Source organism: Dipodomys spectabilis, unplaced genomic scaffold, assembly GCF_019054845.1.
Source record: "Dipodomys spectabilis isolate Male_0828 unplaced genomic scaffold, ASM1905484v1 ptg000019l, whole genome shotgun sequence".
NCBI classification, from domain to species: domain Eukaryota; kingdom Metazoa; phylum Chordata; class Mammalia; order Rodentia; family Heteromyidae; genus Dipodomys; species Dipodomys spectabilis.
In genome coordinates this window covers 12,343,090-12,367,647 of record NW_024870696.1, presented here as the reverse complement: position 1 = coordinate 12,367,647, position 24,558 = coordinate 12,343,090, and the positions used below count along the sequence as shown (strand labels likewise).

Here is a 24,558-nt window from a genome sequence, read left to right as displayed (position 1 = left end):
AAAAAAAAGTTTCATACTTGTATGCTTTTTATATTTCTGGATTTACATTTACATGAAAGGGATTTGTGGACTGGGAAAAGTTAAGATTGCCTGAGTGGGGTACTTGAGATTTGGTTTTTTGAAGGGTTTTTAATGAATTATTTGTCCATTATGCAAAGGCAAAAATAAACCAGGTGCATGTAAGCCTAGATACTCTTGAGGTCTGAGGACCACTCTATGCCATCCAGCCCTGTCAGGAAAGTCAGGATTCTTCATTCTCAAGCAAAAAGCCAGAGGAGGGGTTGTGGATCACGTGGTAGCACTCCAGCTTTGGAAAAAACAGGTAGTCTGGAGTTGAAGCACCTGTAGAGGCACATTTAAAAAGGCTAAAGTAAGACTTCAGGTTCATCCCATTTTAAACTACCCTTTATATTATATATCTCTTGTATTTGGTACCTGATGTCCTGAGTTTTCACTTTGTACAGGCAGAAGCTAGTCATTTAAAATTAAAATTTGTTTAAAAAAAATTAGAAGGCCAGGCATCGGCTCACACCTGTAATCCTAGCTACTTGATACTGACACCTCCAGATTGCCGTAAGATCCAGCCCTGTAAGGAAAGTAGAGCTGTGGCTCAGTGGTAGAATGCTAGCCTTGAGCGTAAAATCTCAGGGACTCTAGGCCCTGAGTTCAAGCTCTACAACTGACCACAAAATTTCAGTAGTTTTACTTGCAATACATTGTGGTTGTGTGGATTGCTTAGGAATCACAACATTAGAAAAATTGGGTGTGGCTTGGCACCAGTAGCTCATGCCTGTAATCCTAGTTCCTCAGGAAGCTGAGATCTGAGGATTGAGGTTCAAAGTCAGCCTGGCAGGCAAGTCCATGACACTTCAATTAACTACAGAAAAGCAGTTGAGCTCATGGACAACACCCAGGCCTAGAGTTCAAAGCCCCACCATCAACAAAAAGATGTGCATAAAAAAATAGGGATCTTAGGTACACACAGTGCTGTGGAGTTGGGTGTAAAGCAATGGAGGATATAGTTCTTATAATTCAGTTTTAAATTCCTTTTGGCTATATTCAGGTTTGGCTATGTAGGTGGTAGAATAAGGTTCTAACCTGCTTTATTACATGGTTAAAAGGGTTTGCTTATGTGATTTAGGTTAAAGTTACTGAGGTGAGTGGCATTCTGGGTTATTGAGTGATTCCTTAAAATTGGGACTATGGGAGGGCTTGATTTACTGTAGCTAACTAAATATGGAAGACGGCCTTGAGGCAAAACAACTTCAAGTCACGACAAGTCAAAAATCAACTTTGATCCCTTGGTTTCTGTCAAGTAGCAAGGAAGCAGCCTTCCCTGGAGAGTTGAATATCCCAGGCTTCCAACCTACAGAATTATGTTGAAAACGGTTTTTATGACAGCAACAGAAAATGACTTAATTCAGTCTCAGGTTTGTAAAAGCCTAGGTACTCAGGAGAGTATAAATCCCAAGTGTCTGGTAATGAACCATAAGAAAGCAGGGCACTGGTGGTTTGCACCTGTAATCCTAGCTATTCTGGTGGCTGAGATACAAGGATCATGGTTCAAACCCAGCCTGGGCAAGAAAATCTATAAAAGTCCCATGAGGCTCTTATCTCTAACAAAAGTACTCAGAAAAAGCTGGAAGTGGCTCAAAAGTAGAGCACTAGCCTTGAGCAAAGTATTTGTTCAGGGACAGGACAGGCAGGGGGAAAAAAGCCTTAAAGATGTGGCTCAAGAGCCGGGCGCCAGTGGCTCATGCCTGTAATCCTAGCTACTCAGGAGGTTTGAGATCCAACCAAAAAAAAAAAAAATGTGGCTCAAGTGGTAGAGCACCAACCTGGACCAGAAAAGTTAAGGGAGGGATGTGGGCCCTAAGTTTGAATCCCAGTGCTGGTAAACAAAGCAAGGTCTTTTTGGTTGGTGGTGGGGCTTGAACTAGGCCTGGGTGCTGTCTTGTCTCTCAGCTCTTCAACTCAAGGTGAGTGTTCTACCACTTGAGCCACAGTGCCAATTCAGGTTTTCTGGTGGTTAATTGGAGATAAGAGTCTCATTGACTTTTCTGCCTAGGCTGGCTTTGAACCAGTCTTCAGAAGATCTCAGCCTCTTGAGTAGCTAGGATAACAGGCATGTGCCACCAGCGCCTAGATCATGAAGCAGGATGTGGTAGGACAAGCTTTTGAAGTCTCAAATATGTAAGAAGTCTAGATTAATAGGCCAGAGATCAAAGGCTATATCCAAGCCCAAAGAAAAGTCACAGGAGGGATTGGAATTGGGAGGCCCTGAGTTCAGATTCTAGTACTGCAAAAAAAAAAAGGGTGATTATACCACATAAGTATGCAAGAAAACTGGTTTGCTCAGATAGAGTGATGTTCTCAAAGTGGTTATTTTAAAAATGAGTGAAAACATTTAAATGTTTTAATGTTTTTATTAAGCTTTACATTTAAAACTACCATTTCTGTGGGGTATGAAAATTGTTTGCTTAAAGTCCTGAAGTACACACATTTGTCCAGATGCTTTAACTGGTGACTATTCTGATATCTCCCTTCAAATTTGCTTCTATCTTATTATTATTCATCTCCAGATTCAGGTTCTGCATTACTTTAGAGAGCATTTTGTCATCTTTTTTGTCTCCAGAAGCTGCCCCTTTGTTCAGAGCATCTTCTGCCACAATAAAAAATTGTTCAGTTGGTTGAAGAATGCTGACTCCATAGCCATTGTTATTGTAAATGTGATTATTAGTCATCTTCAATTTGGGCGCTGGAAGGACCTGTTGAGTTATTTGAGGAAATATTTTAGTTTTAATTCAAAAAATTAGCAGCTAGGCGGAATATATAAAGTTGACACATTTTTGTGCTAAACAGTTTTTTCTTTTGTGCTGGTCTTGGGGCTTGAATTCTGCTGTCCCTTAAGGTTTTGCTCAAGTCTAGTGCTGTACCACTTGAGCTACCACTTTGCTGGAGATTAACCAGCAAATTGGAGTCTTTCGGAATTTCCTGCCCAGGCTGGCTTCAAACCATGATTCTCAGATCTCAGCCTCCTGAGTAGCTAGGTTTTCAAGTGTGAGCAACCTAGTAGTACTAGCTAATATTCGCTGGACATGCTTAATGTAAAAATACTAAATGAAATTTTGTCAGCTTTTTATCATAAACTTACATAAAATGTTTCAAATTGAGAGGGTCTCAATTTGAAGCCATCTTAAGACCCCACCTCCTGCGCACGCACACAGCAGCACCAACAAAATATGTAGTCTAGATGGGATATAATCAGTGAAGGTAGCCCCTAATACATGATAAAGGAGGAAAAATAAAGTCACATAATGTAATTCTGGAAAAGATGGAATGGGACATTGCAGTACATATAGCACAGCATCATTGGCTAGCATGGCCATGTGTTATCACAATTAGAGTTCTTTACAGTGTGTTCTTTGTGTGTGTGTGTGTGTGTTTCTGGTCCTGTTGTTTGAGCTCAAGCCTTGGACACTGGCCCCTGAGCCTCTGTGCTCAAGGCTAGTGCTCTACCAGTTGAGCTAGATTACCACTTCTTTTTCGGAGTAGTTGATTGGAGATAAGAGATTCAAGGACTTTCATGTCCAGGCTGGCTTCTAGCCATGATCCTCAGATCTCAGTCTCCTGAATAGCTAGGATTACAGGGTATGGGCCACCAGCACCCAGCAGACAGTAACTAATTTGACTATAAATAGTCACTATTAAAGTTATATTGAAAAGGTTTCAGATAAAGGTAATAGCAACAACAGGATAATTTCTGGGAAGAGCAACAACATAATCTAGTGTGGCTTGAATATAATACATTTGTAGAAAGAATGGAGGGATGGCTGGAGAAAGCATAGATCTTAACAGATTTTTTTTTTTTTTTTTTTGGTGGCTGGTGGTGGGGCCTGAACTCGGCCTGGGCGCTGTCCCTCAGCTCTTGAGCTCAAGGCTAGTGCTCTATCACTTGAACCACAGCATCACTTCCAGCCTTTTCTGCTTATGTGGTGCTGAGGGATTGAACCCTGGGCCTCATGCATGCAAGGCAAGCACTCTACCACTGAGCCACCTTCCCAGCCCCCTTAACAGATTTTATAATCCTGACAAAATTATGTGATTATTATATATGAATGTTTGAAGTCACATTCTAAGTTCTGAAGTAAGGCTCAAGATTCTGCTGGGTTTTGTTGAGAAAGGGTCTCTATTGGAACTCGGGCTAACCTGTTTGGCACAAGTAATGTTTCAGATTTTTAAGGGAGTTTGAAATATTTGCACATAGAACTTTCGCTAACCAAGCTTGGCCTACAACTCTTCCCTGGATTACAGGCTGGCACCATCATACCCAGTAGGAACAGTTTTTGTTATTTTTCACTAAGGATCTTACACAGGGTATTGCCATCATGGATATACATACCTAACCCTTTTTGTTTCTGGGACAGGATCTTACTATGTATCCCAGACAAGCCTTAAATAAGATCTTACCTTGGCCTCCTGAGTCACAGAATTACAGGCATGTGCCACCATGCCCGGCAAGCCACCAGATGCGGGTGTTACTGGTCTTTGGCTCATTTTGAGCTCAGTGTCACTTAAGAACCTGATAGGACAAATTCTGTCTTCAATCTTACTGAATTGTTAACTGAAGGAAGTAACTCTTCAGGAGACATTGTGAAGTGTATTAACATTTAGTTACCTCTAACAAATTTAAGAAAACTTCAGAGCAGAAACAAGTTTTTGTTTGTTTCAGTTATGGGACTTGAACTTAGGGTCTGGGTGCCATCCCTGAGTGCTTTTGCTCAAGTCTAGTATTCTACCACTTTGAGCCACAATGCATTTCTGGTTTTTGAGTGGTTAATTGGAGATAAGACTTGTCTCAGGTACTTTCCTGCCCAGGCTGGCTTTGTACTGTGATCCTCATGTCTCAGCCTCTTGAGTAGTTAGAATTACAGGTGTGAGCCATCAGCACCCTGCCAGAAGGGTTTTTCAGATAAATTTCAAAATTACACAGGGCTTCAATTACCTGTTTACCTTATTGTTGACCAGTTCTGGCTTAGTGTTAGAAGTCAAGCTGGAGCAGATACGGAGGTCTACTAACTAATACAGGTTGAACATCTCTAATTCTGAAAACCAGAAATCTGAAATGTTCCAAAATGGAAACTTTGGATGCTGAGATGAGACAAGTGGAAAATTCAACTTCATGAAGGTTTGTATCACTCACAATTAGAATATTGTATAGGAATATCTACATAAAGCATGAATGAGTAACATTTAAATTCAGTCCATTCCCCCAGACATGTATGCAAATATTGAAAACTCTCAAAATCTGAAAGTATTCGTCTCAAGCATTTCAGATAAGGAATATTGGATGAACTGCCCTTAAGTAGTTTAAGATGTGTTCGAAAAGACAATGGGCATTTCTAAAACAAATAATTACAACGTAGAAATGGAAGGGAAACTCAATATTGAACTCATTACAGAAGCCTAGAGAGGAACCTGGAAAAACAGAATTTATAACAGCAGGAAGGAAAGAGAAGACATTGAGCAATTATTCCTCAAAATCTTTTTACCAACAGTTTAAATTTAAAATTACTAAACAGAGCTAAAATGACTTCCCATCAGCCATTATTTACACATACATGTAACTTTTCCAAATCAACTATCATTTTAACTAGGTGGTAAGAATGAAGCTAATGTTTTATAAGCATTGCTTAGATATTTTATTTATTTATTTATTTATTTTGGTCCGGTTGTGGAGCCTGAACTCTGGGCCTGGGTGCTGTCCCTCAGCTCTTCAGCTCAAGTCTAGCACTCTACCACTGAGCCACCTTCCCAGCCCTGCTTAGATATTTTAGGATTCTACTTTAATCACTAAGACAGTACCTTCATATTAACTCCACCTAAAGTGCTTTTTGAACTGTCACTGGTTCTGAGATTATTACAGTGGTGAATTTCATTCCTTTCCAAAATGGCTACACTCCCAGGATATAGCTCAACACCAGCACCCTATAAAGGAAAAGCAAATAAAAGAAATTACAAGGCATGTACACAATTCCTGCTCCAACTTACTCTTTTACTGGAATATTTTGTAGTGGTTGGGACCCAGCCCCCAAGGACTTATGAATGCTAGGCAAGTTGCTTTACGTGCACTACCCCAAAACTAAAATTCTCTTATTAGTAAGCTAATCTACTAAGCTACATAGTTCATGCAATAACCGAGTTTTGTTTTTTTTTTTATGCACTGAATAGTCATTGAAGTACTGTTGCAATCACATCCAAGCCCAAGACTGCTGTCTCATTTTTGTGTAATTGGGTCTTTGTCTCCTGCTATTAAGGAAATAAGTTTAACAAGGTTCACACGGGCTGACAAATGTCAATTTAGCTTTGACATTGCATTTGCAGTTACACAGGGCAGACCTTGGGTCTGCAACAAGCTTACAGAAATTACTGTTATATGAATCAAGAACTAAAAATTAAGCTGGGCACTGGTGGCTCACGCCTGTAATCCTAGCTACTAAGGAGGCTGAGATTTGAGGATCTTGGTTCAAAGCCAGTCCAGGCAGGAAAGTCCATGAGACTCTTATCTCCACTAGAAAACCGTAAGTGGTGCTGTGGCTCAAGTGGTAGAGTGCTCGCCTTGAGCTGAAGAGCGCAGGGACAGCACCCAGGCCCAGAGTTCAAGCCCCACGACCGACCAAAAAAAAAGAAGAACTAAAAATTTTACAGGTGCTGGTGACTCACGCCTGTATTCCTAGCTACTCAGGAGGCTGAGATCAGAGGATCATGGTTGGAAGCCAGCCCAGGCAGGAAAGTGTGAGACTCTTATCTCCAATAAACTATTCAGAAAAAGCCATAAGTGGTGCTGTGGCTCAAGTGGTAAGAGTCTAGCCTTGAGCAAAGGAAGCTCAGGAGTCAGCACCCAGGCCCAGAGTTCAAGCCCTAGGACTGGTTACAACAAAAACAAATACAAATTTAAGAAAGCTTTGTGAATACAGATGTTTATTAGTATAAATGGGTATGTGTGTGTGTAATCAACATGGAGAGATGTTAAGATATTAAAAATTATTAGAGAACTACCTTTGAGGTAAGCTGATGTCAAACTTTTTTACCCATTTTGAGTTCTAGGAGCCTAGGAGTCTTTGTGTTGTTTGGAGGGTTGTGGTATGTGTGTGTGTGTTTGTGTGCAGCAGTTAACTCAGAATTGGAGCACTGTCTTAGCTTTTGTGCTCAAGGATAACACTATCACATGAGCCAAAGCTTTGTTCCTGGCTTTTTGGGTCATGGACTTTCTTGCCTAGGCTGGCTTTGAACTGAGATCTTCAGATTTCAGCCACCTGAATAGCTAGAATTACAGGTATGAGCTACCAGCACCCAGTAAATCTGTTGTTTTAATAGTTTATAAATATATATACATGAATAGATTTATGCATTATATACATATATTTATACATTATATACATGTTAGGCAGTTCACATTTCCCAATGTTAAATGGCATTTGGTTGATTTTTCTTTTTCTGGGTTAAAGTATAGTTCCTTTGAAAAATAAATTGCTATGTTTGAATGCAAAGATTCTTCACAGTCATTACCTATAGTCATATAAAAACCATACTTTGATAGAATGAAATACCTGGGCACCAGTTATTTCACTGTCTGTAATTGTCAAAGCAGCCCCCGTAAGAACACACACTCCTGTTCCTTCACATTTTAATATACAGTTTTCTAGAGTCATGTGACCTGACTCCACCACCACAATACCATCAACCGTCCCTTGTTGTATCAAAGAGAGGTGCATTAGTTTCACATTGTCAGCTTTGGAGACCACGAAGCTGTCATGAGAAGGGTCAGAAGTAATCATAATTTCTTCTCTCTTTCCAACTCCTGGTGTATAGGGACAAAAACAAATCAATATTTTTCTTTCAATTATTTTCACCAAAAGTTACATATCTGCATATATAAATGATTCAGTTGTGAACTATAATACAATCTTTTGTCCATATATCGATGCCATAGTGGAAAAATATGTTTACGATCATAATCTAAATGTGCTAGTAGCATTTATTCAACAAACTCGTTCCACTAAGTATTTCCCTAAATTTTACAATCAGTTGGGTACAGATATCTGAGCTACAAGATATATGCCAAAGTTTTTTTTGGTGCCAATACTGGGGCTTGAACATCAGGGCCTGGGTATCATCTCCTATCTTTATTATTATTATTATTATATATATTTTTTGTCAGTTGTAGGGCTTGAACTCTGGGCTTGGGCGCTGTCCGTGCACTCTTCAGCTCACGGCGAGCACTCTACCACTTGAGCCATGGCACCACTTCTGGTTTTCTAGTGATTTATTGGAGATAAGAATCTCATAGAGTTTCCTGCCCAGGCTGGCTTTAAACCATGATCCTCAGATCTCAGCCTCCTGAGTAGCTAGGATTACAGGCGTGAGCCATCGGCGCCCAGCTTCTCCGATCTTTTTTGCTCAAGGGTGGAGCTTGACCACTTGAGCCACCACACCACTTCCCACCTTTTCTGAGCATTTTATTGGAGATGAGAGTCTCACAGACTTTAGTGCCTGGGCTGGCTTTGAACTGTGATTCTCAGATCTCAGCCTCCTGAGTAGGATTACAAGCATGAGCCACCAGCACCTGACTTTTGTTTTGTTTTAAGTGATAGAATCTAAGTGTACTTTTGGCCAGACAATAGGAATACTCATTGCCACGTTAAAATGACAGAGTAGTTTTGGTAAAAATAAACATGAAGGGCTAAGAATGTGGCTTAGCGGTAGAGTGCTTACCTAGCATGCATGAAGCCCTGTGTTCAATTTCCTCAGTACCACATAAACAGAAAAGGCCAGAAGTGGTATTGTGGCTCAAGTGGTAGAGTGCTAGCTTTGAACAAAAGCAGCTCAGGGACAGTGCCCAGTCCCTGAGCTCAGGCCTCAGGACTGGCACCAAAAAGGAAAGAAAAACAAAAATGAAGCTGGGCACCAGTGGCTGTAATCCTGTAATCCCACTGAAGAGGCTGAGATCTGAGGGATCGGGGTTCAAAGCCAGTTTGAGCAGGAAAGTCTGTAAAACTTCCAATTAACCACAGAAAACCAGAAGTGGTACTGTGGCTCAATGTGGGAAATTGCTAGCCTTGAGTGAAAAAGCTTAGGGATAGCACCCAAGCCATGAGTTCAAGCCCATGACTGACACCCCCCTCTCCCCCAAAAAAGCTGAGATTGAGGACTGCAGTTTAAAGCTAGCCTGTGTAGGAAAATCTGTTCACTTATCTCCAATGAGCCACCAAAAAGCCAGAAGTAAATAGAACTGTGACTTAAGTGGTAGAGTGCCAGCCTTCAGCATAAAAACTCAAGTACAGTGCACGGGACCCACACAAAAAGAAAACATGGCCAGGCCCTGGTGGCTCACACCTGTAATCCTAGCTACTCGGGAGGCTTGAGGTCTGAGAGTTGTGGTTCAAAGCCAGCCCAGAAGAATGTCCTTGAGACTCTTATCTCCAATTAGCCAGAAAACTAGCCTTGAGCAAAACAAGAGCTCAGCAACAGCACCCTGGTCCAGAGTTGAAGTAAAGCATGATGAACTTGAGGGCTGGTAATAGGCCTGTTTTCCCAGCTACTGGGGAAGCAGGAGTGGGGTAGGATCATGAACACAGACCACAGTATCACCCATCTCAAAGGAGGAGGAGGGAAAAATACGTACAGGATACAAGGGGACTTTTCTGAGATATAAACTGATTTTTGTTTGTTTTGAGGGGTTTTTTTTTTTTGGGTCCCGTCATGGGGCCTGAACTCTGGGCCTGGGCGCTGTCCCTTAGCTCTTCAGCTCAAGGCTAGCACTCTACCACTTGAGCCACAGCACCACTTCCGGCTTTTTTCTTTTTGCTTATGTGGTGCTGAGGAATTGAACCCAGGGCCTCAGGCATGCAAGGCAAGCGCTCTACCACTGAGCTACCTTCCCAGCCCTTGAGGGGCTCTTTTAGTTTTGTTTTATATTACTGGGGTTTGAACCCAGGGTTTTGTTCATTGCTAGGCAGGTGCTTAACCAATCAAACCACACCCCAGCTCTATTTTTTTTTCTGCCAGTCCTGGGGCTTAGCATTATCCCTGAGTTTATTTTGCTTAAGGCTAACACTCTACCACTTGAGCCCCAGCTTTTCTGTTTATGTGGTACTGAGGAATCAAACCCACGTCTTCATGCGTGTTAGGCAAGCACTCTACCACTAAGCCACATTCCAAGCCCCATCAGATCTAACTTCTATTAATTTCATTACATGTGCTTATGATGTACACACACATACACACACACACACACACACACACACACAAAACTCTGTGGAGGACAGCCTGCTAACCCTTAATAATGATATCATCAGTCAATAAAGCAAGATTTGCAGCTTGATATTCTCCTGGGAAAATAACTACTGTATCTCCACTATAGCAACTATCCAAAGCCAAATCCAGGTCATCATGCTGCTGGAGAAGAGTGTCTGCAGACAAGTCCTTTACCTGCAAAGAAGGAAAAAGTGCACTTTCAACAGCAAGCTCAACGGAAACCTGTCATATATATCTATTATCAATGGGAGCCAGGTACCTGTGGCTCCTGCTTATAATCTTAGCTACCTGATCTGAGACTTGGAGGGCTGGCATGTGGAGCTACCCCAGGAAGAAAAGCCAGACTAGAGGCATGGTTCAAGTGTTGTTCTTGCTATAAGCAAGAAAGCAGAGCAAGAGCAAGAAGCCCTGAATTCAAGTACCAAAAGAAAAGACAAATGGTGTAAGCTATACGTCAGAAGACATTGTGAACATCACAACCTACTTCCTCAGCCTCACTGCATATCCCCTGCTATAATAACACTAAGGAAATTAACATTCACTGATATTATGAGCCAGTCTAGGACATAGAGGTGGTGTTAAAGCCAAGCTTTACATACAGGATACTGCAGTTAATTGGTTTTTGTTTTGTTTTGTTTTTGCCGATCCTGAGGCTTGTACTCAAGCAGGACCTAGGCTCTGTCTCTGAGCCTCTCTGTACTCAAGGATAGAGCTCTTACCACTTGAGCCACGTTGCCAACTTCCGACTTTTTCTGTATATGTGGTACTGAGGAATTGAACCCAGGGCTTTATGCATGCTAGACAAAACTCTACCAATAAGCCACACTCCCATCCTCTTTTTTTGTTTTTTGTTGGTTGTGGGGCTTGAACTCAGCCTGGATACTGTCCCTGAGCTCTTTTATTTATTTTTAGTATATATTTTTACTTGTAAAGATACTGTACAGAGGGGTTACAGTTACATGAGTAAGGTAATGAATACATTTCCTATGAGGATTGTTACCTCCTCCTTTGTTTTTCCCCTACCGTCCATTCCCACCCCACCTACCCAACTCTTCCCTCCCCACCCAACGTTGTAAAGTTCGTTTTCAACATAGTGTCTTGTACATCTCATTGTTACAATGGGTCAACTTATATCCTTATTTCAGCATTTTGTTATTTCTCTTCCCCTCCCCAAATTAGAAAAATGTATATACAAGATGCAGGGCACTGACATCAAATACAGTGAAAATGGGTTGTACCTTGGGGGAAGAACATACAAAAGAAATCAACAAAATCACATAGTACATTAAAAATACATTAGAAACAACAAGCAATAAGGATAAAACCACTTGTGTCCCTATCTTGGGGTTTGTTTCGCTTAGCATCATCTTATATGGTCATATGTACAAAGCTTTTGACCTTTTCTGCTTGTCCCAGACATATACTAGTTATTGAAGATAAGGGAAACCATGGGACCTATTTTTCTTTGGGCCTAGCTTACTTCACTTAATATAACTTTTCCCAAGTCCTTCCATTTCCTAACAAATGGAGAAGTGTCATTCTTTCTGATGGAGGCATAAAATTTTATTACACACACACACACACACACACACACACACACACACATATATATATATATATATATCACATTTTCTTGATCCATTCATCTACTTAGGGACATCTGAGCCACCCGTGCCTGGCTTGTTTTGTTTGAGACAGGATCTTGTTGGGTTCAAACTCATGATCCTCCTTGCCTCAGCTTTCCAAATGCTAGGATTGCAGGTATGCACATGCCTGGTTAACCTTGTTTTCTTTTCCTTTTCCGTGTGTGTGTGTGTGTGTGTGTGTGTGTGTGTGTGTGTGTATCTCCTAGGGCTTGAACTCATCCTTGAACAAAAAAGCTAAGGAACAGTATTCAGGCCCTGAATTCAAGCCACACACCAGTGGAAAAAGAAGCTGGTGGAGTTTTATTTTGGGGTGATAAAAATGGTTACTACAGGTACGTAGCACAGTGAATGTGCTAAATGACATTGATGCTCACTTTAAAATGGTGATGCGTTATGCAAATTTTGGAGCACCCCAGAAAGAAATGTGACAATGTTGATCTGTGATTAGAATATAAATAGCAAAGTGGTAATAATAACAGTTAACACTCACTTACAAGTAAGGCATTTTTGTTATAAGATTCATATAAATTGTTTCCACTTAAGCCTAGATTTCACCACTCTATTTTTAAAGATTAGAAAATCAGAGAAACCATGTAAGTTATTTAATTTCATACAAATATTAAGATGCAAACTGGAATCAAAACTAGGTTTTAGCCAGAACCAGTGGCTTATACCTGTAAACCTAGCTACATGGGAGGCTGAGATCAGGACTGGAGTTCTAGGCCATAAAGCGTGGCCAGGAAGGGGCTGGGAAGGTGGCTCAGTGGTAGAGCGCTTGCCTTGCATGCATGAAGCCCTGGGTTCGATTCCTTAGCACCACATAAGCAAAAACAAAATAGCTGAAGTGGCGCTGTGGCTCAAGTGGTAGAGCACTAGCCTTGAGCTGAAGAGCTGAGGGACAGCACCCAGGTCCCGAGTTCAGGCCCCACGACTGGACCCAAAAAAAAAAAGAAAAAAAACTTGGCCAGGAAAGTCTGTGATACCATCTTGAAGCTGAGCATCATGGCATAGGCCTGTCATCCCAATAACTGGAAGTGTAAAATAGGTGAATGGGCTGGGAAGGCTGGTCAGTGGTAGAGTGCTTGCCTCGCATGCATGAGGCTCTGGGTTTGATTCCTCAGCACCATATAAGCATAAAAAGCTAGAAGTGGCTCTGTAGCTCAAGTGGTAGAGCGCTAGCCTTGAGTTGAAGAGCTGAGCGACAGCGCCTAAGCCCAGAGTTCAGGTCCCATGACCGGCAAAAAAAAACAAACAAAAAAAAAAACCTATATATTTATATAGGTGGATTGTGATCCAGGCAAATGCCTGGGCAGGAAGCAAAATCTTCTCTCAAAAACAGCCATTTCAAAAAAGGACTGGAAGTATGGCTTAGCAGTAGAGTGCCTTCCTAGCATGTGTAGGCCTGGGTTCAAGCTCAGTACTGAAGAAAAAATTAAAATAAAAAAATCAGATTTTTATGATTTAGAAATCTATGTTTGAGCCAAGTATGGTGATACACATCTGCTATGTGAAGTACTTAAGAGGCTGAGGCTGGAGGATCAAGAAGCCTGGGCAATATAGTGAGAGTCTCACATTATTACATGTTATTATAGTATCTATCATTCTGTGATTTATCAATAATTTCCTGTTCACTTGACCATTATCTCCATTGCCTGTGAAATCTGTCAGACAGATGAAGAATCAAGACTGTAAGTCTGGTTCAGTCATTTTTATCTCTTCTTCAGTATGGCAACAAGACAGTACCTGACAAGGCTAGGACTCAGGAAATAGTGCTCTGTATCTAGTTATGCATTACCTATATGGCAATCACTGGACTGGAGATAGTGGAAGAAACAAGATATTACTGAGTAAGACAAGAAGTCTACCTGAGGTCTCAACTCATCTGAGTTGCAAATAAAGTGTCTTGCTTGCTGCTGGTGACTCATGTCTGTTATCCTAGCTACTCAGGAGGCTGAGACTGAGAATCAAGGTTCAAAGCCAGCCTGAGCAAAAAGTCCATGAGACGCTCTATCTGTAATAACTACCAAAAAGCTAGAAATAGAGGTGTGGATAAAGTGGTAGAGCATTAACTAGTCTTGAGCACAAAAGTTGAGGTTAAGTGTCCAAGCCCTGAATTCAAGCCCCAGGACCAGCATACACACACACACACACACACACACACAAATAGATACACAGAATAAAAGTGCCTTTCATACCATTTCAGTAGTCATCACTTTTGCTACAATATGTGTGATAGTCTTTCCAAAGTCCCTTTTCCCTTTTCTTCGTCTCAAAATCCTTGGAAAGAAAGGTCCATGAACTCTAGGAGAAAGTATTTCTTAATGATTAAATTAGAATAGAAAATATCCAACCTTCTTTACTCACTAAATAAAAGCTTGGTGCTAAGCATCTTTGAACAATAGATATTGTGAACTGCTCTCTTTGGAAGCAGCTACTTGAGAGCAATATAAGGATTAAAGCCTTTTAGATAACTGTGTGCTTAAGCTCTTAAATTCTAAAACCTTTACACGTTAATGGATTATACCTGGAAATCATCTTGTAACTCAATGCAACTTTGGCTGGCTCAATCTTGCAGTAGTGAAAAAGCATTTCCTGATTGTGTGTTTGCAGTCCACTAAGTCACATACTTCCTCAATGCAGAGATGGGTTACATCTTACAATATGGGGCATAAATAAGAGCATTCCTCATTTTAATACTGTGTTTATTAGCAAGAAATTTCAACTGATACAGTCTCTGTACAATAGCTGGCTATGCTATGCTTTTCCTAGCAGAATTGTTCTTGTTTCTCAAATGTTTTTATATTATCTGCTTCTGGGTACTCCTAGCTACTTCCTCTTTTCTTTCTACTTTTATTTATGTATATCTATTTCAAAAAGAAAGTCAGAACTAGGTGTCTCTGTGGCTCATGCCTGTAATCCTAGCTACTCAGGAGGCTGAGATCTGAGGATTGTGGTTCAAAGCCAGCCAGGGCAGGAAAGTCCATGATACTCTTATCTCCAATAAACCACCCCAAAACTGGAAATGACACTGTGGCCCAAGTGGTAGAGCACTAGCCTTGAGCTGAAGAGCTGAGGGACAGCGTCCAGGCCCAGAGTTCAAGGCCCACAACTGACAAAAAAAAAAAAGATTATGTCAAAGCTTAGATTTATGAGTTGTCAAAAACAATCCAGCTTGGCTAGGAAAGTGGCTCAGTAGTAGAGTGCTTGCCTTGCATGCATGAGGCCCTCAGTTCAATTCCTTAGCACCACCTAAGCAGAAAAAGCCAGAAGTGGCACTATGGCTCAAGTGGCAGAGCACTAGTCTTGAGCTGGAGCTGAGGGACAGTGCCCAGGCCCTGAGTTCAGGCCCTATGACTGACAAAAAAAACCCCCCCAAAAAAACAAAAAAAACCCAGCAAGTTTGGCTCGTATGAAAATAATTTTTCAAGTTGTACCTTGTGCTTAATGCATTAATGAGACATCTGATTTTATAATCAAACCGATATGAAAAAAAGACTGCATTCCTGTCTCTAGTTCCAATAAGGCAAACCATTACCGCAGGCGTAAATCTTCCCACATTTTCAGTAATCCGCAGAGCATCACTATCTCGTAGTACTTCTTCCAGCACTCAACAGCCTCCGCAGCAGATGGGTCTTCCTTAATATTGCTTTGGTACTCGATGAGTTCAACTCGCTTGTTTTTGTATTTCTCCAACGTTTTTTTAAAGCGCTGTGCAATAGGCCCAGGGATGGTGCCATCCTGTATATCACACCACCTGAAAAGCATCAGGACAGTTACACTGTGTCTCGCACGTAATGTACGTAATCGTTTCTAAACTGTACTTACAAGTTAATTCTTTCTTCAATAAGAGCAGTATAATTCTCACAACTTTCTTCATCATCCCAGTCTCTCCAAAGAAAATCATAAAAAAACCTACAAGAAATTGAAAAGATAGTCTGACAGTCGTCAAACACAGCCTCTACAATATTTATAAGATTCTGTGATTCGAAAACTCGATATGCTGTCCTATCGAGACAGCCTCGGCTGCCTTCACACCAGGGATCTTCCTGCTTCACACGCTTCAGTGTTGAGATTACTGGTGTGCATTGAAACAGCGGGCTTGAAGTTGTATGAGTGAGTGAGTGTGTGTGTGTGTGTGTGTGTGTGTGTATGTGCCAGTGCTGGGGCTTAAATTCAAGATGTGGCCACTGTCCCTAAAATTGCTTGTTTGTTTATTATTTTATGTGTACCAGACCTGAAGCTTAAACTCAGGGCCTGGGTGCTGTCTCTGAGCTCCAGGCTAGTGCTCTACCATTTGAGCCATAACTCCACTTCCAGGTTTCTTTTTTTTCCCTCATGCTTATTTGGAGATAAAATTCTCATGGGCCTTCCTGTTTGGGCTGGCTTTGAACCATTGATCTCAGCCTCTTGAGTAGCTAAGATTACAGGCATATGCCATCAGGGGTGGCCTGGCTCTTGAATGTTAATTCTCAAAAAAAGCAAATTTTGAGCTGGGTACTGGTGGCTCCCACCTATAATCCTAGCTACTTTGGAGGCCTCAAGGTTCAAAGCTAGCCTGGACAGGAAATTCTGGGAGACTTAACTCCATCAGCAAAAAGCTAGAATTGGAGTTATGATTCAAGTGATAGAGATTCAGCCTTGAGCAAAAAAGCTAAACATTCAGATCTTGAGTTCAAGTCTCAGTATTGCACAAAAAATATAATAAATAAAATTAAAATGGAGAAACTTATGGCTGGATGTGTGGCTCAACTAGTAGAGTATATGTCTAAAAAACATGAGGTCTTATGTTAATAAACTTCTTAAAAATCACAAATTTAATCCACCTGTAACAAATTGATATTTATAAAACGCTCATATAAACAAAGACTGCATACTAAATTAACAGTTGAGTCTGGCAATTTTAACCTTTGGAAGAAAGCTTGCTTACCTTACAACTTCCAAGGCCAGAGCAATGTCCCCTGTGTCTGCATCCTGTCCTTCCACTGGGTACACCTCCAAGAGAGGTACACTATGCTCCAATTCCTCCAAAATCTCATCAACCAGGTCCCTTGGAATGTTTGCAATGTTGGAAGAGAAGGGCTCCGCCACAGACACAGTAACTTTGAAACAAGAGGATGAGTTCTGGAGTGGTTTGCAAGTAACCTAAGACAAATATTAAAACACATTAAACCACAAAGATTTTTCTCTGCTATGAACTATTTATAAAGTTCCTTCTTTTAAATATTTGGTTAGGCCCAGTGCTGGTGGCTCACACCTGTTATCCTAGCTACTCAGAAGGCTGAGATCTGAGAATCGTGGTTCAAAGCCAGCCCAGTCAGTAAAATCCATGAAACTTTTTTTTTTTTTTGGTGTGTGTGTGGGGTCCGGTTGTGGGGCCTGAACTCTAGGCCTGGGCGCTGTCCCTCAGCTCTTCAGCTCAAGGTTAGCACTCTACCACTTGAGCCACAGTGCCACTTCTGGCTTTTTTCTTTTTGCTTATGTGGTGCTGAGGAATCGAACCCAGGGCCTCAGGCATGCAGGCTCTACCACTGAGCCACCTTCCCAGCCCAGTCCATGAAACTTTTATCACCAATTATTCTCCAAAAAAGCTAGAAGTAGAGTTGTGGCTCAAAATAGTAGAGCATTAGCTTTGAGGGACAGTGCCCAGGCTCCGAGTTCAAGCCCCATGACAAACCAAAAAAACAAAAACCTCAAAAAACAAAAACCCCACAAATTGGGGCTGGGAAGGTGGCTCAGTGGTAGAGTGCTTGCCTCACATGAATAAGGCTCTGGGTTTGATTCCTCAGCACCACATTAAGCAGAAAAAGCCGGAAGTGGCATTGTGGCTCAAGTGGTAGAGCGCGCTAGCCTTGAGCTGAAGAGCTGAGGGACAGTGCCCAGGCCCAGAGTTCAAGCCCCACGACTGAACAAAAACAAAACAACAACAAAAAAAAAACAACCCACAAACTGAAATGTATATGATTGGGAACATGTTTTTGTTGTTGTTTTCTGGGTTTTTTTTGTTTTTTTTTGTCAGCTGTGGAGCTTGTACTCAGGGCTAGCACTCTACTACTTTGAGCTACACACCTCCACTTCCAATTTTCTGGGGGATAATTGGAGATAAAGAGTCTCCAAGCAGGACTTTCCTGCTTGGATTGGCTTCAACACTTAATCTTCAGCTCTCAGCCTCCTGGTAGCTAGGACTGCAGGTGTGAGCCACCAGCGCCAGGCACGTTTCCATTCTTGGTGAAGTTTTTTGTTTTCGTGGTGCTGGGAATCAAGCCCAGGGCCTTGCATGTGTTGGACAGGTGCTCTATCACTGAGCTAAATCACCAGTTGCCCTCCTTCCTCCTTATTTTCATTTTTCTATCCCTTTGTTTCTTCCAAATGTCTTTTTTTTTTTTTTTTTGTCGGTTGTGGGTCTTGAACTCTGGGCCTGGGCGCTGTCCCTCAGCTCTTCAGCTCAAGGTGAGCACTCTACCACTTGAGCTACAGCGCCACTTCCGGTTTTCTGGTGGTTTATTAGAGATAGGAGTCTCACGGTCTCTCCTGCCCGGGCTGGCTTTGAACCGCGATCCTCAGATCTCAACCTCCTGAGTAGCTAGGATTACAGGCGTGAGCCACCAGCGCCCGGCTCCAAATGTCTTTCTTTTAAATATTGGTTTGACCAAAGTACATGGGCCGCTTGGGGTCGCAGTATCAGCACCTGAGCCTGTGCTGCTGCCCTGACCGGTCAGTGTAGGAACCTTCTCAATAAAGTTGCTTCTTTGTTAAAAAAAAAAAAAAATATTGGTTTGAACCAATAGAAATTTTGGCTTGAAGATCTGATGACCAAATAAATATATGTGCTCCCGGTTAGCGAAATGAGCGCCCTTCCCATAGCTTAGTCCATTCCTTCCCCTCTCCACAGCTTAGCAGGCTCCCTTCCTAGGCAACACTAGGCCCATGTAGTAAATAATCAGCCTCCAGCCCCCTTTCCCTTGGGATGGCACTCTGGGGGCAGCTACCACCATAGAAGGCAACAAGAGCCCCTTAGAGTGACCTTCAGGTCTGGGCAGCTGTAGGACCCTTATCTACTGTTTGGATAGCAGCCATAAATCCTAGTCTGCCATAATGAAGCCCCAGCCCACACATCCACACCAGGGTCTCCGCTTCCTAGCACCTTCTAGCTCCTCCTAAGCCTCCTGGGTTATATAGGTCACCTCAGATCTGGCAGATTTGAGGCGAAAGGTAGATTTAGGGCAGATCATAATGTCCAGTGTCAGGAAGCTTGCGCCAAATTCCCTTCTTCCCAGGCTTAGCCAGGCTGATCAGTTTGGTATATTAAAATGATTTATAACTTTTGCCATTTTGGGAGAATTTTCAGCCACCAATTTTCAAAGTTTTTCAGCACTCTCTCACCCCTCTGGCACTTCACTTACTTATTTACATTTATTTATTTACTCATTCATTCATTCATTTAGTGTACTGGGTCTTGAACTCAGGACCTGGGTGATATTTGTTAGATTTTTCACTCAAGGCTGGCTATCACTTGAGCCACAGCTCTATCTCTGGCCTTTTGGTATTTAATTAGATATTAGAGTCTCCTGGACTTTCCTGCGTAGGCTGGTTTTGAACTGGAATCCTCAGATCTCAGCCTCCTGAGTAGCTGGAATGAACCACTCTTCTAGTAGTTTGAAGACAATATTAGGGGCTTTTGTTCTAGCTCATTATGTCCTTGAGACCCTGCTCATGTGTGTGTGTGTGTGTGTGTGTGTGTGTGTGTGTATGTGTTTTAGTTTAATAGAATTTCATGCCTTTAGTGCACAACAGCTACATGTAATTAATACATAGTTTCTTTTTTCTTTTTCTAAAAATCTACTCAATTGTTTACTGTTGTCTTAAAAAAAATAGAACATAAGAAAACAAGTAGATGGGTTCCGGGTACTTCTGGTTCTCCCTAAAATGGTCTTTTTTTGAGAGAGAGATTTGAATGCCTTATGGGACTTCTATAAGTCAGTTTTGGAAATCAGAAGGTCCCTTTAAAATCCTTGATAGCGGCCATTAAATAGAAGGAAACAGTTTGTTTAGAACAAAAAGGTTTGTTTTTCTCTGGAAGTCAGATTTGGTCATTTCTTCTTTTTCTGTCTTCAAGGCCAAATTCTGTCAAGAGTTTTCTGGTATATTTCCTCATCTGAATCAACTCTCTCACAATTGAGATAAATGAAGGCAAAAAGGAAATGATAGCCCAAGTTTTTGCCAAAGCAAAACTTATAATTTCATTCAGAGAACAAAGATCAAGTGAAACTTGTCACCTCAACCAGGATACCAACGAAAGGAATGGAGGCCTCCTCGTATTTCACGAAGAACAGCTCAGGGTTGGTCTTCCACACGCCCAGCCATTTGTCCCTCAGCTTTAGCTTTTCTGACAGGTATTTACTCATGGCTTCATCAGCATCTTCTGCCTAACAACAATAGAGATGTAGAAATACATTAAATTATGTTCATAACTTAAATATTGCCAATTTGATTTTTAGAATAGAGCCAACAGCACCTTTAACAGATTTTTAACTATAATAGAAAATATCATCCACATTAAAAATGAATTTAAAAATTTCATTTACCCTGAGTGTTGGTGGCTCATGCCTACAATCCTAGCTACTCAAGAGGCAGAAATGAGGATTCTAGTCCAAAGCCAACTAACACCTAAAAACCAGAAGTAGAGCTGTGGCTCAAAGGGGTAGAGTACTAGCCTTCAGTAAAAATTCTCAGGGAAACAGTCCATGAACTGAGTTCAAGCCCATGACTAACAAAAAAAAAAATCCATTTACTTAACAGATTAATTCAAAGATATCTGTCTCATTAAGTATTTATGAATCCACTGAGCAGATGAAATATATTGACACATGCTAAACATATAGCAATAGTCAGATGGATGTGGTGGTGAATAACTATAATCCCGGTACTCAGGATACTGAGGAAGGAGGAGTCAGTCTGAAGCTAACTTGTGTTATATAGTGAGACTATCTCTCAAAAAAAAAAACAAACAAAAAACCCCTCAAAACAGCAATTGCATTTAAAAACAATTACTTTTGGGCTGGGAAGGTGGCTCAGAGGTAGAGTGCTTGCCTTGCATGCATGAGGCCCTGGGTTTGATTCCTCAGCACCACATACACAGAAAAAGCCAGAAGCAGTGCTGTGGCTCAAGTGGTAGAGCACTAGCCTTGGGCTGAAGAGCTGAGGGACAGCGCCCAGGCCCAGAGTTCAGGCCTCACGAACGACCAAAAAAAAAAAAAAAAAAAGATGAAATATCCTATTAAACATATTCAGTACATGAAATTTTAAAATACTATCCTTTTATAAAACAAGTTAGTGTATTGAACATTCAATAATATTTGCTCATTGCTTTTTTTTTTTTTTTGGTGCCAGTGCTGGGCCTTGAACTCAGGGCCTAGGCACTATCCCTGAGCTTCTTTTGCTCAAGGCTAGCACTCCACTACATTGTAACATATATGAGAACACCACAGAGAATCTCAACTAAAGCAGGGGACCAACAGGAAGATGGGGAGGTGACCCATGGGAGCCGTGTGTTGGTGGGCTGGTTAAATGCTGCTGAAATAGGCTTGTGGGTCTTGCCTGACCTAGCCCCTGAGGAGGCTGAGATCCCAGTGGGTACCTAGGTTATAATCCAGCCCAGGTAGACAACTTCCTGCGATTCTTGTTTATTTTTGTTTTTATTTTGTTGTTGTTGTGGTTTTTTGGTCGGTGGTGGGGCCTGAACTCTGGGCCTGGATGCTGTCCCTTACCTCTTCAGCTCAAGGCTAGTGCTCTACCACTCGAGCCATAGCGCCACTTCTGGCTTTTTCTGCTTATGTGGTGCTCAGGAATTGAACCCAGGGCCTCATGCATGCAAGGCAAGCACTCTACCACTGAGCCACCTTCCCAGCCCTCCTGAGATTCTTATCTCCAAATAACCCACAAAAAGCTGGAAGTACAGGTTGGCTCAAGTGGTAAGAGTGCTAGCCTTAGGGTGAAAGGCTAAGCTAGGCATGAGGCCCTCAGTCCAAACTCCAAAACTTGCTGGAGAGGCTATTTTTGAGGGGCAGGCAGGGAGGCAGGAAGTGTGACAGAGGGCATGAAATGGATGAATCGCAGCATAAACTCCTGTAAAGCTTATTTACAATAATTTTTAAAAGTTTTTTTTTTGAAATATTTGTTGCAGCTGGGAAGGTAGCTTCGTGGTAGAGTGCGTGTGCATCATGCATGAAGCCCTGGGTTCAATTCCTCACTACCACATACACAGAAAAGGCTGGCAGTGGTGCTGTGGCTCTAGTGGTAGGGTGTTAGCCTTGAACACAGAGAGCCTCGGGGATAGAGCCCAGGCTCTGAGTTCAAGCCCCAGGCCTGGCAAAAGAAAAAAAAAAATTGCTGGGCATTGGTGGCGATGACCTGTAATTTTAGCTAGTCAGGATGCTGTGATTTTAGGATTAAGGTTCAAAGTCAGCTGGGGCAGAAAAGTCTGTGAGAGTCTTATCTCCAGTTAACCACCCAAAAAGCTGGAAGTGGAGGTGTTGTTCAAGTGGTTGCGCGCCAGCCTTGAGTGGGGAAAAAAAAAAGGGCCTTAAATTCAAGGTTCGGGACTGGTGCAAGGATGCGCACACGCATGCACGCACACACACATGCACGCACACACATGCACACGCACACATGCATGCACGCAGACACACGCAGACACACACATGCACGCACACACATGCACACAGACACATGCACACACAAGATTTTTCCAAAGTGGCTTTTCTCTGTGACCTTCACCCCTCCACTATCCCCAAGAAGTCCCCAATTCTCTAACCCCACTCCGACTCTTCCACCCAGTCCCCCTGCCTCCTTCCCCCCTCCGGGCCTCCTTTCCCCAGCCTCCTTCCCCGCTCCCCGGCCTCCTCCCCAGCCCCCTTCCCCCCTCCCCGACCTCCTTCCCCAGCCCCCTTCCCCCCCTCCCCGACCTCCTCCCCGAGGCCTCCTCCCAGCCCCCTCCCCCCCTCCCCGACCTCCTCCCCGAGGCCTCCTCCCAGCCTCCTCCCCACCTCCCCGACCTCCTTCTCAGGGCCTCTCCCCTGGGGCCTCCTCCTCCCCACCTCCTCGGCCTCCTCCCCGAGGCCTCCTTCCCCCAGCCTCCTTCCCTGGCTCTCCTCGCACCTTGGAGCCCCGCAGCACCTGGTCGCAGTACAGCGCCACCTTCTCGTCCCGCCACATGCCCCGCATGGGGGACGCGCAGACGGGAGGCAGCGGCTGCGCCTCGTCCTCGTCCTCCTCGGGCGCCAGGAGCAGGGGCTCGCCCTCCTCCCCGTCGCCCTCGTCCTCCTCCTCCGCGGCCTCCCCGCGGGCCTCGGCCTGCGCGGCGGGCGGGAGCTGCAGCCGGCGCCGGGCCGCCTCCCGGCCCGCCCTGCCCTTCACCGGCCGCGGCGAGGCCACCACCGAGCGCACCGGGGACGCCGCCGCCGCCGCCGCCACCGCCCCGGCCCCGGGGGCCGCGGCGCCCGCCTTCTCGCCTCGCCTGCCGGGGCTGATGTTCCGCAGCGCGTCCTCCGGCCTGGGGGCCCTGCACCCCGACGCCATCTCCGCGGCACCCCGCCGGCCAGCTGCAGCCGTTGGCCGCGTTTCCCGCCCCGGGCCGCGCCGGCCGTGCGCGCGGGGCGCCCCCACCCGCTGCCCCCCGCGAGCGCGGCCTCGAGGGTCCCGCCGGGCCTGAGGCTCCGAGCCGATGGCAGAGGCGGGGCCGGGATGAGGGGGCACAGCGGCGGTGCCACCGACCCCCCCAAAGCGGTCCTACCCCGGCGCTGGCGGTGCCCGGGGACCCTCCCTCACCCCACCCGCGGCCCCCGCACCTCCCGCCGCTGAATTCCCTCCCAAGGGGTATTTTCTGGGGTCCGCATGGGTTTCGGGGTGATTGCTACCCCCTCTCGCCAGGCCGCGGGTCACCAGGACCCCCACGATAAGCATGTGTCATGGACAACACTGACCTGACCCTACACCCCACGCCAGCACGCGCACTTCCACACGCCTGAACCCCAGGTAACCCCAGCGCAACCTCCTTTAGGTTTTAAATGGTTCCTTCACTGTGTGGCAAGGCTGAGCGTTGTCAGGCAGGTCGTTGGCCTGTCTGGTCTCGGTTGAGTTGATCAGAATTCTCACATAAAAGATTACATTAGGGGCTGGGAAGGTGGCTCAGTGGTAGAGTGCTTGCCTCGCATGCATGAAGCCCTGGGTTCAATTCCTCAGTACCACTTAAACAGAAAAAGCTGGAAGTGGTGCTGAGGCTCAAGTGATAGAGGTGCTACTTGAGCAAATGAAGCCCGGGGGCAGTGCCCAGGCTCGGAATTCAAGTCCCAGCACTGGCAAAAACGAAAAAGAGAAAAGAGATTACATTAGCTGGGTGCTAGTGGCTAATGCTTGTAAATCCTAGCTACTCAGGAAGCTGAGATCAGGAAGCACTGGAGTTCAAAGCCAGTCTGGGCAGGAAAGTCTGTTGAGACTCATAACTGCAGTTAACCACTGAAATGCCAGAAGCAGAGCTGTGGCTCAAATGGTAGAGCATTAGACTTGAGCAAAAAAAGCTCAGGGTCTCATTCCTGAGTTC

The 24,558-nt window shown here is 43.8% G+C and overlaps 1 protein-coding gene across 1 annotated transcript; it reads right to left on the bottom strand.

Annotated features, from left to right (window-relative positions):
• Nucleotides 1-2,163: 2,163 nt before the first annotated feature.
• Shcbp1l (SHC binding and spindle associated 1 like) lies at nucleotides 2,164-23,537 on the bottom strand. The gene is made up of 10 exons (XM_042674231.1): nucleotides 23,118-23,537; nucleotides 20,237-20,386; nucleotides 16,891-17,105; nucleotides 15,789-15,875; nucleotides 15,499-15,717; nucleotides 14,159-14,264; nucleotides 10,338-10,491; nucleotides 7,611-7,861; nucleotides 5,866-5,988; nucleotides 2,164-2,768 (listed from the first exon to the last, which is right to left on the bottom strand). The coding sequence occupies exons 1-10, from the start codon at nucleotides 23,535-23,537 to the stop codon at nucleotides 2,517-2,519; spliced, it is 1,977 nt and encodes a 658-aa protein (XP_042530165.1). The 3' UTR covers nucleotides 2,164-2,516.
• Between the last annotated feature and the right edge of the window lie 1,021 nt (nucleotides 23,538-24,558).

Bases quoted from the DNA above. Each gene is read 5' to 3' on its own strand.
- Shcbp1l (XM_042674231.1), bottom strand. From the start codon at position 23,537: ATGGCGTCGGGGTGCAGGGCCCCCAGGCCGGAGGACGCGCTGCGGAAC. The intron at 7,862-10,337 runs GTTAGCAGGCTG...CCTATACACCAG, and splicing joins TGATGATATCATTATTAAGG to GAGTTGGAAAGAGAGAAGAA. The intron at 5,989-7,610 runs GTATTTCATTCT...TTTCCTTTATAG, and splicing joins GTGAAATAACTGGTGCCCAG to GGTGCTGGTGTTGAGCTATA.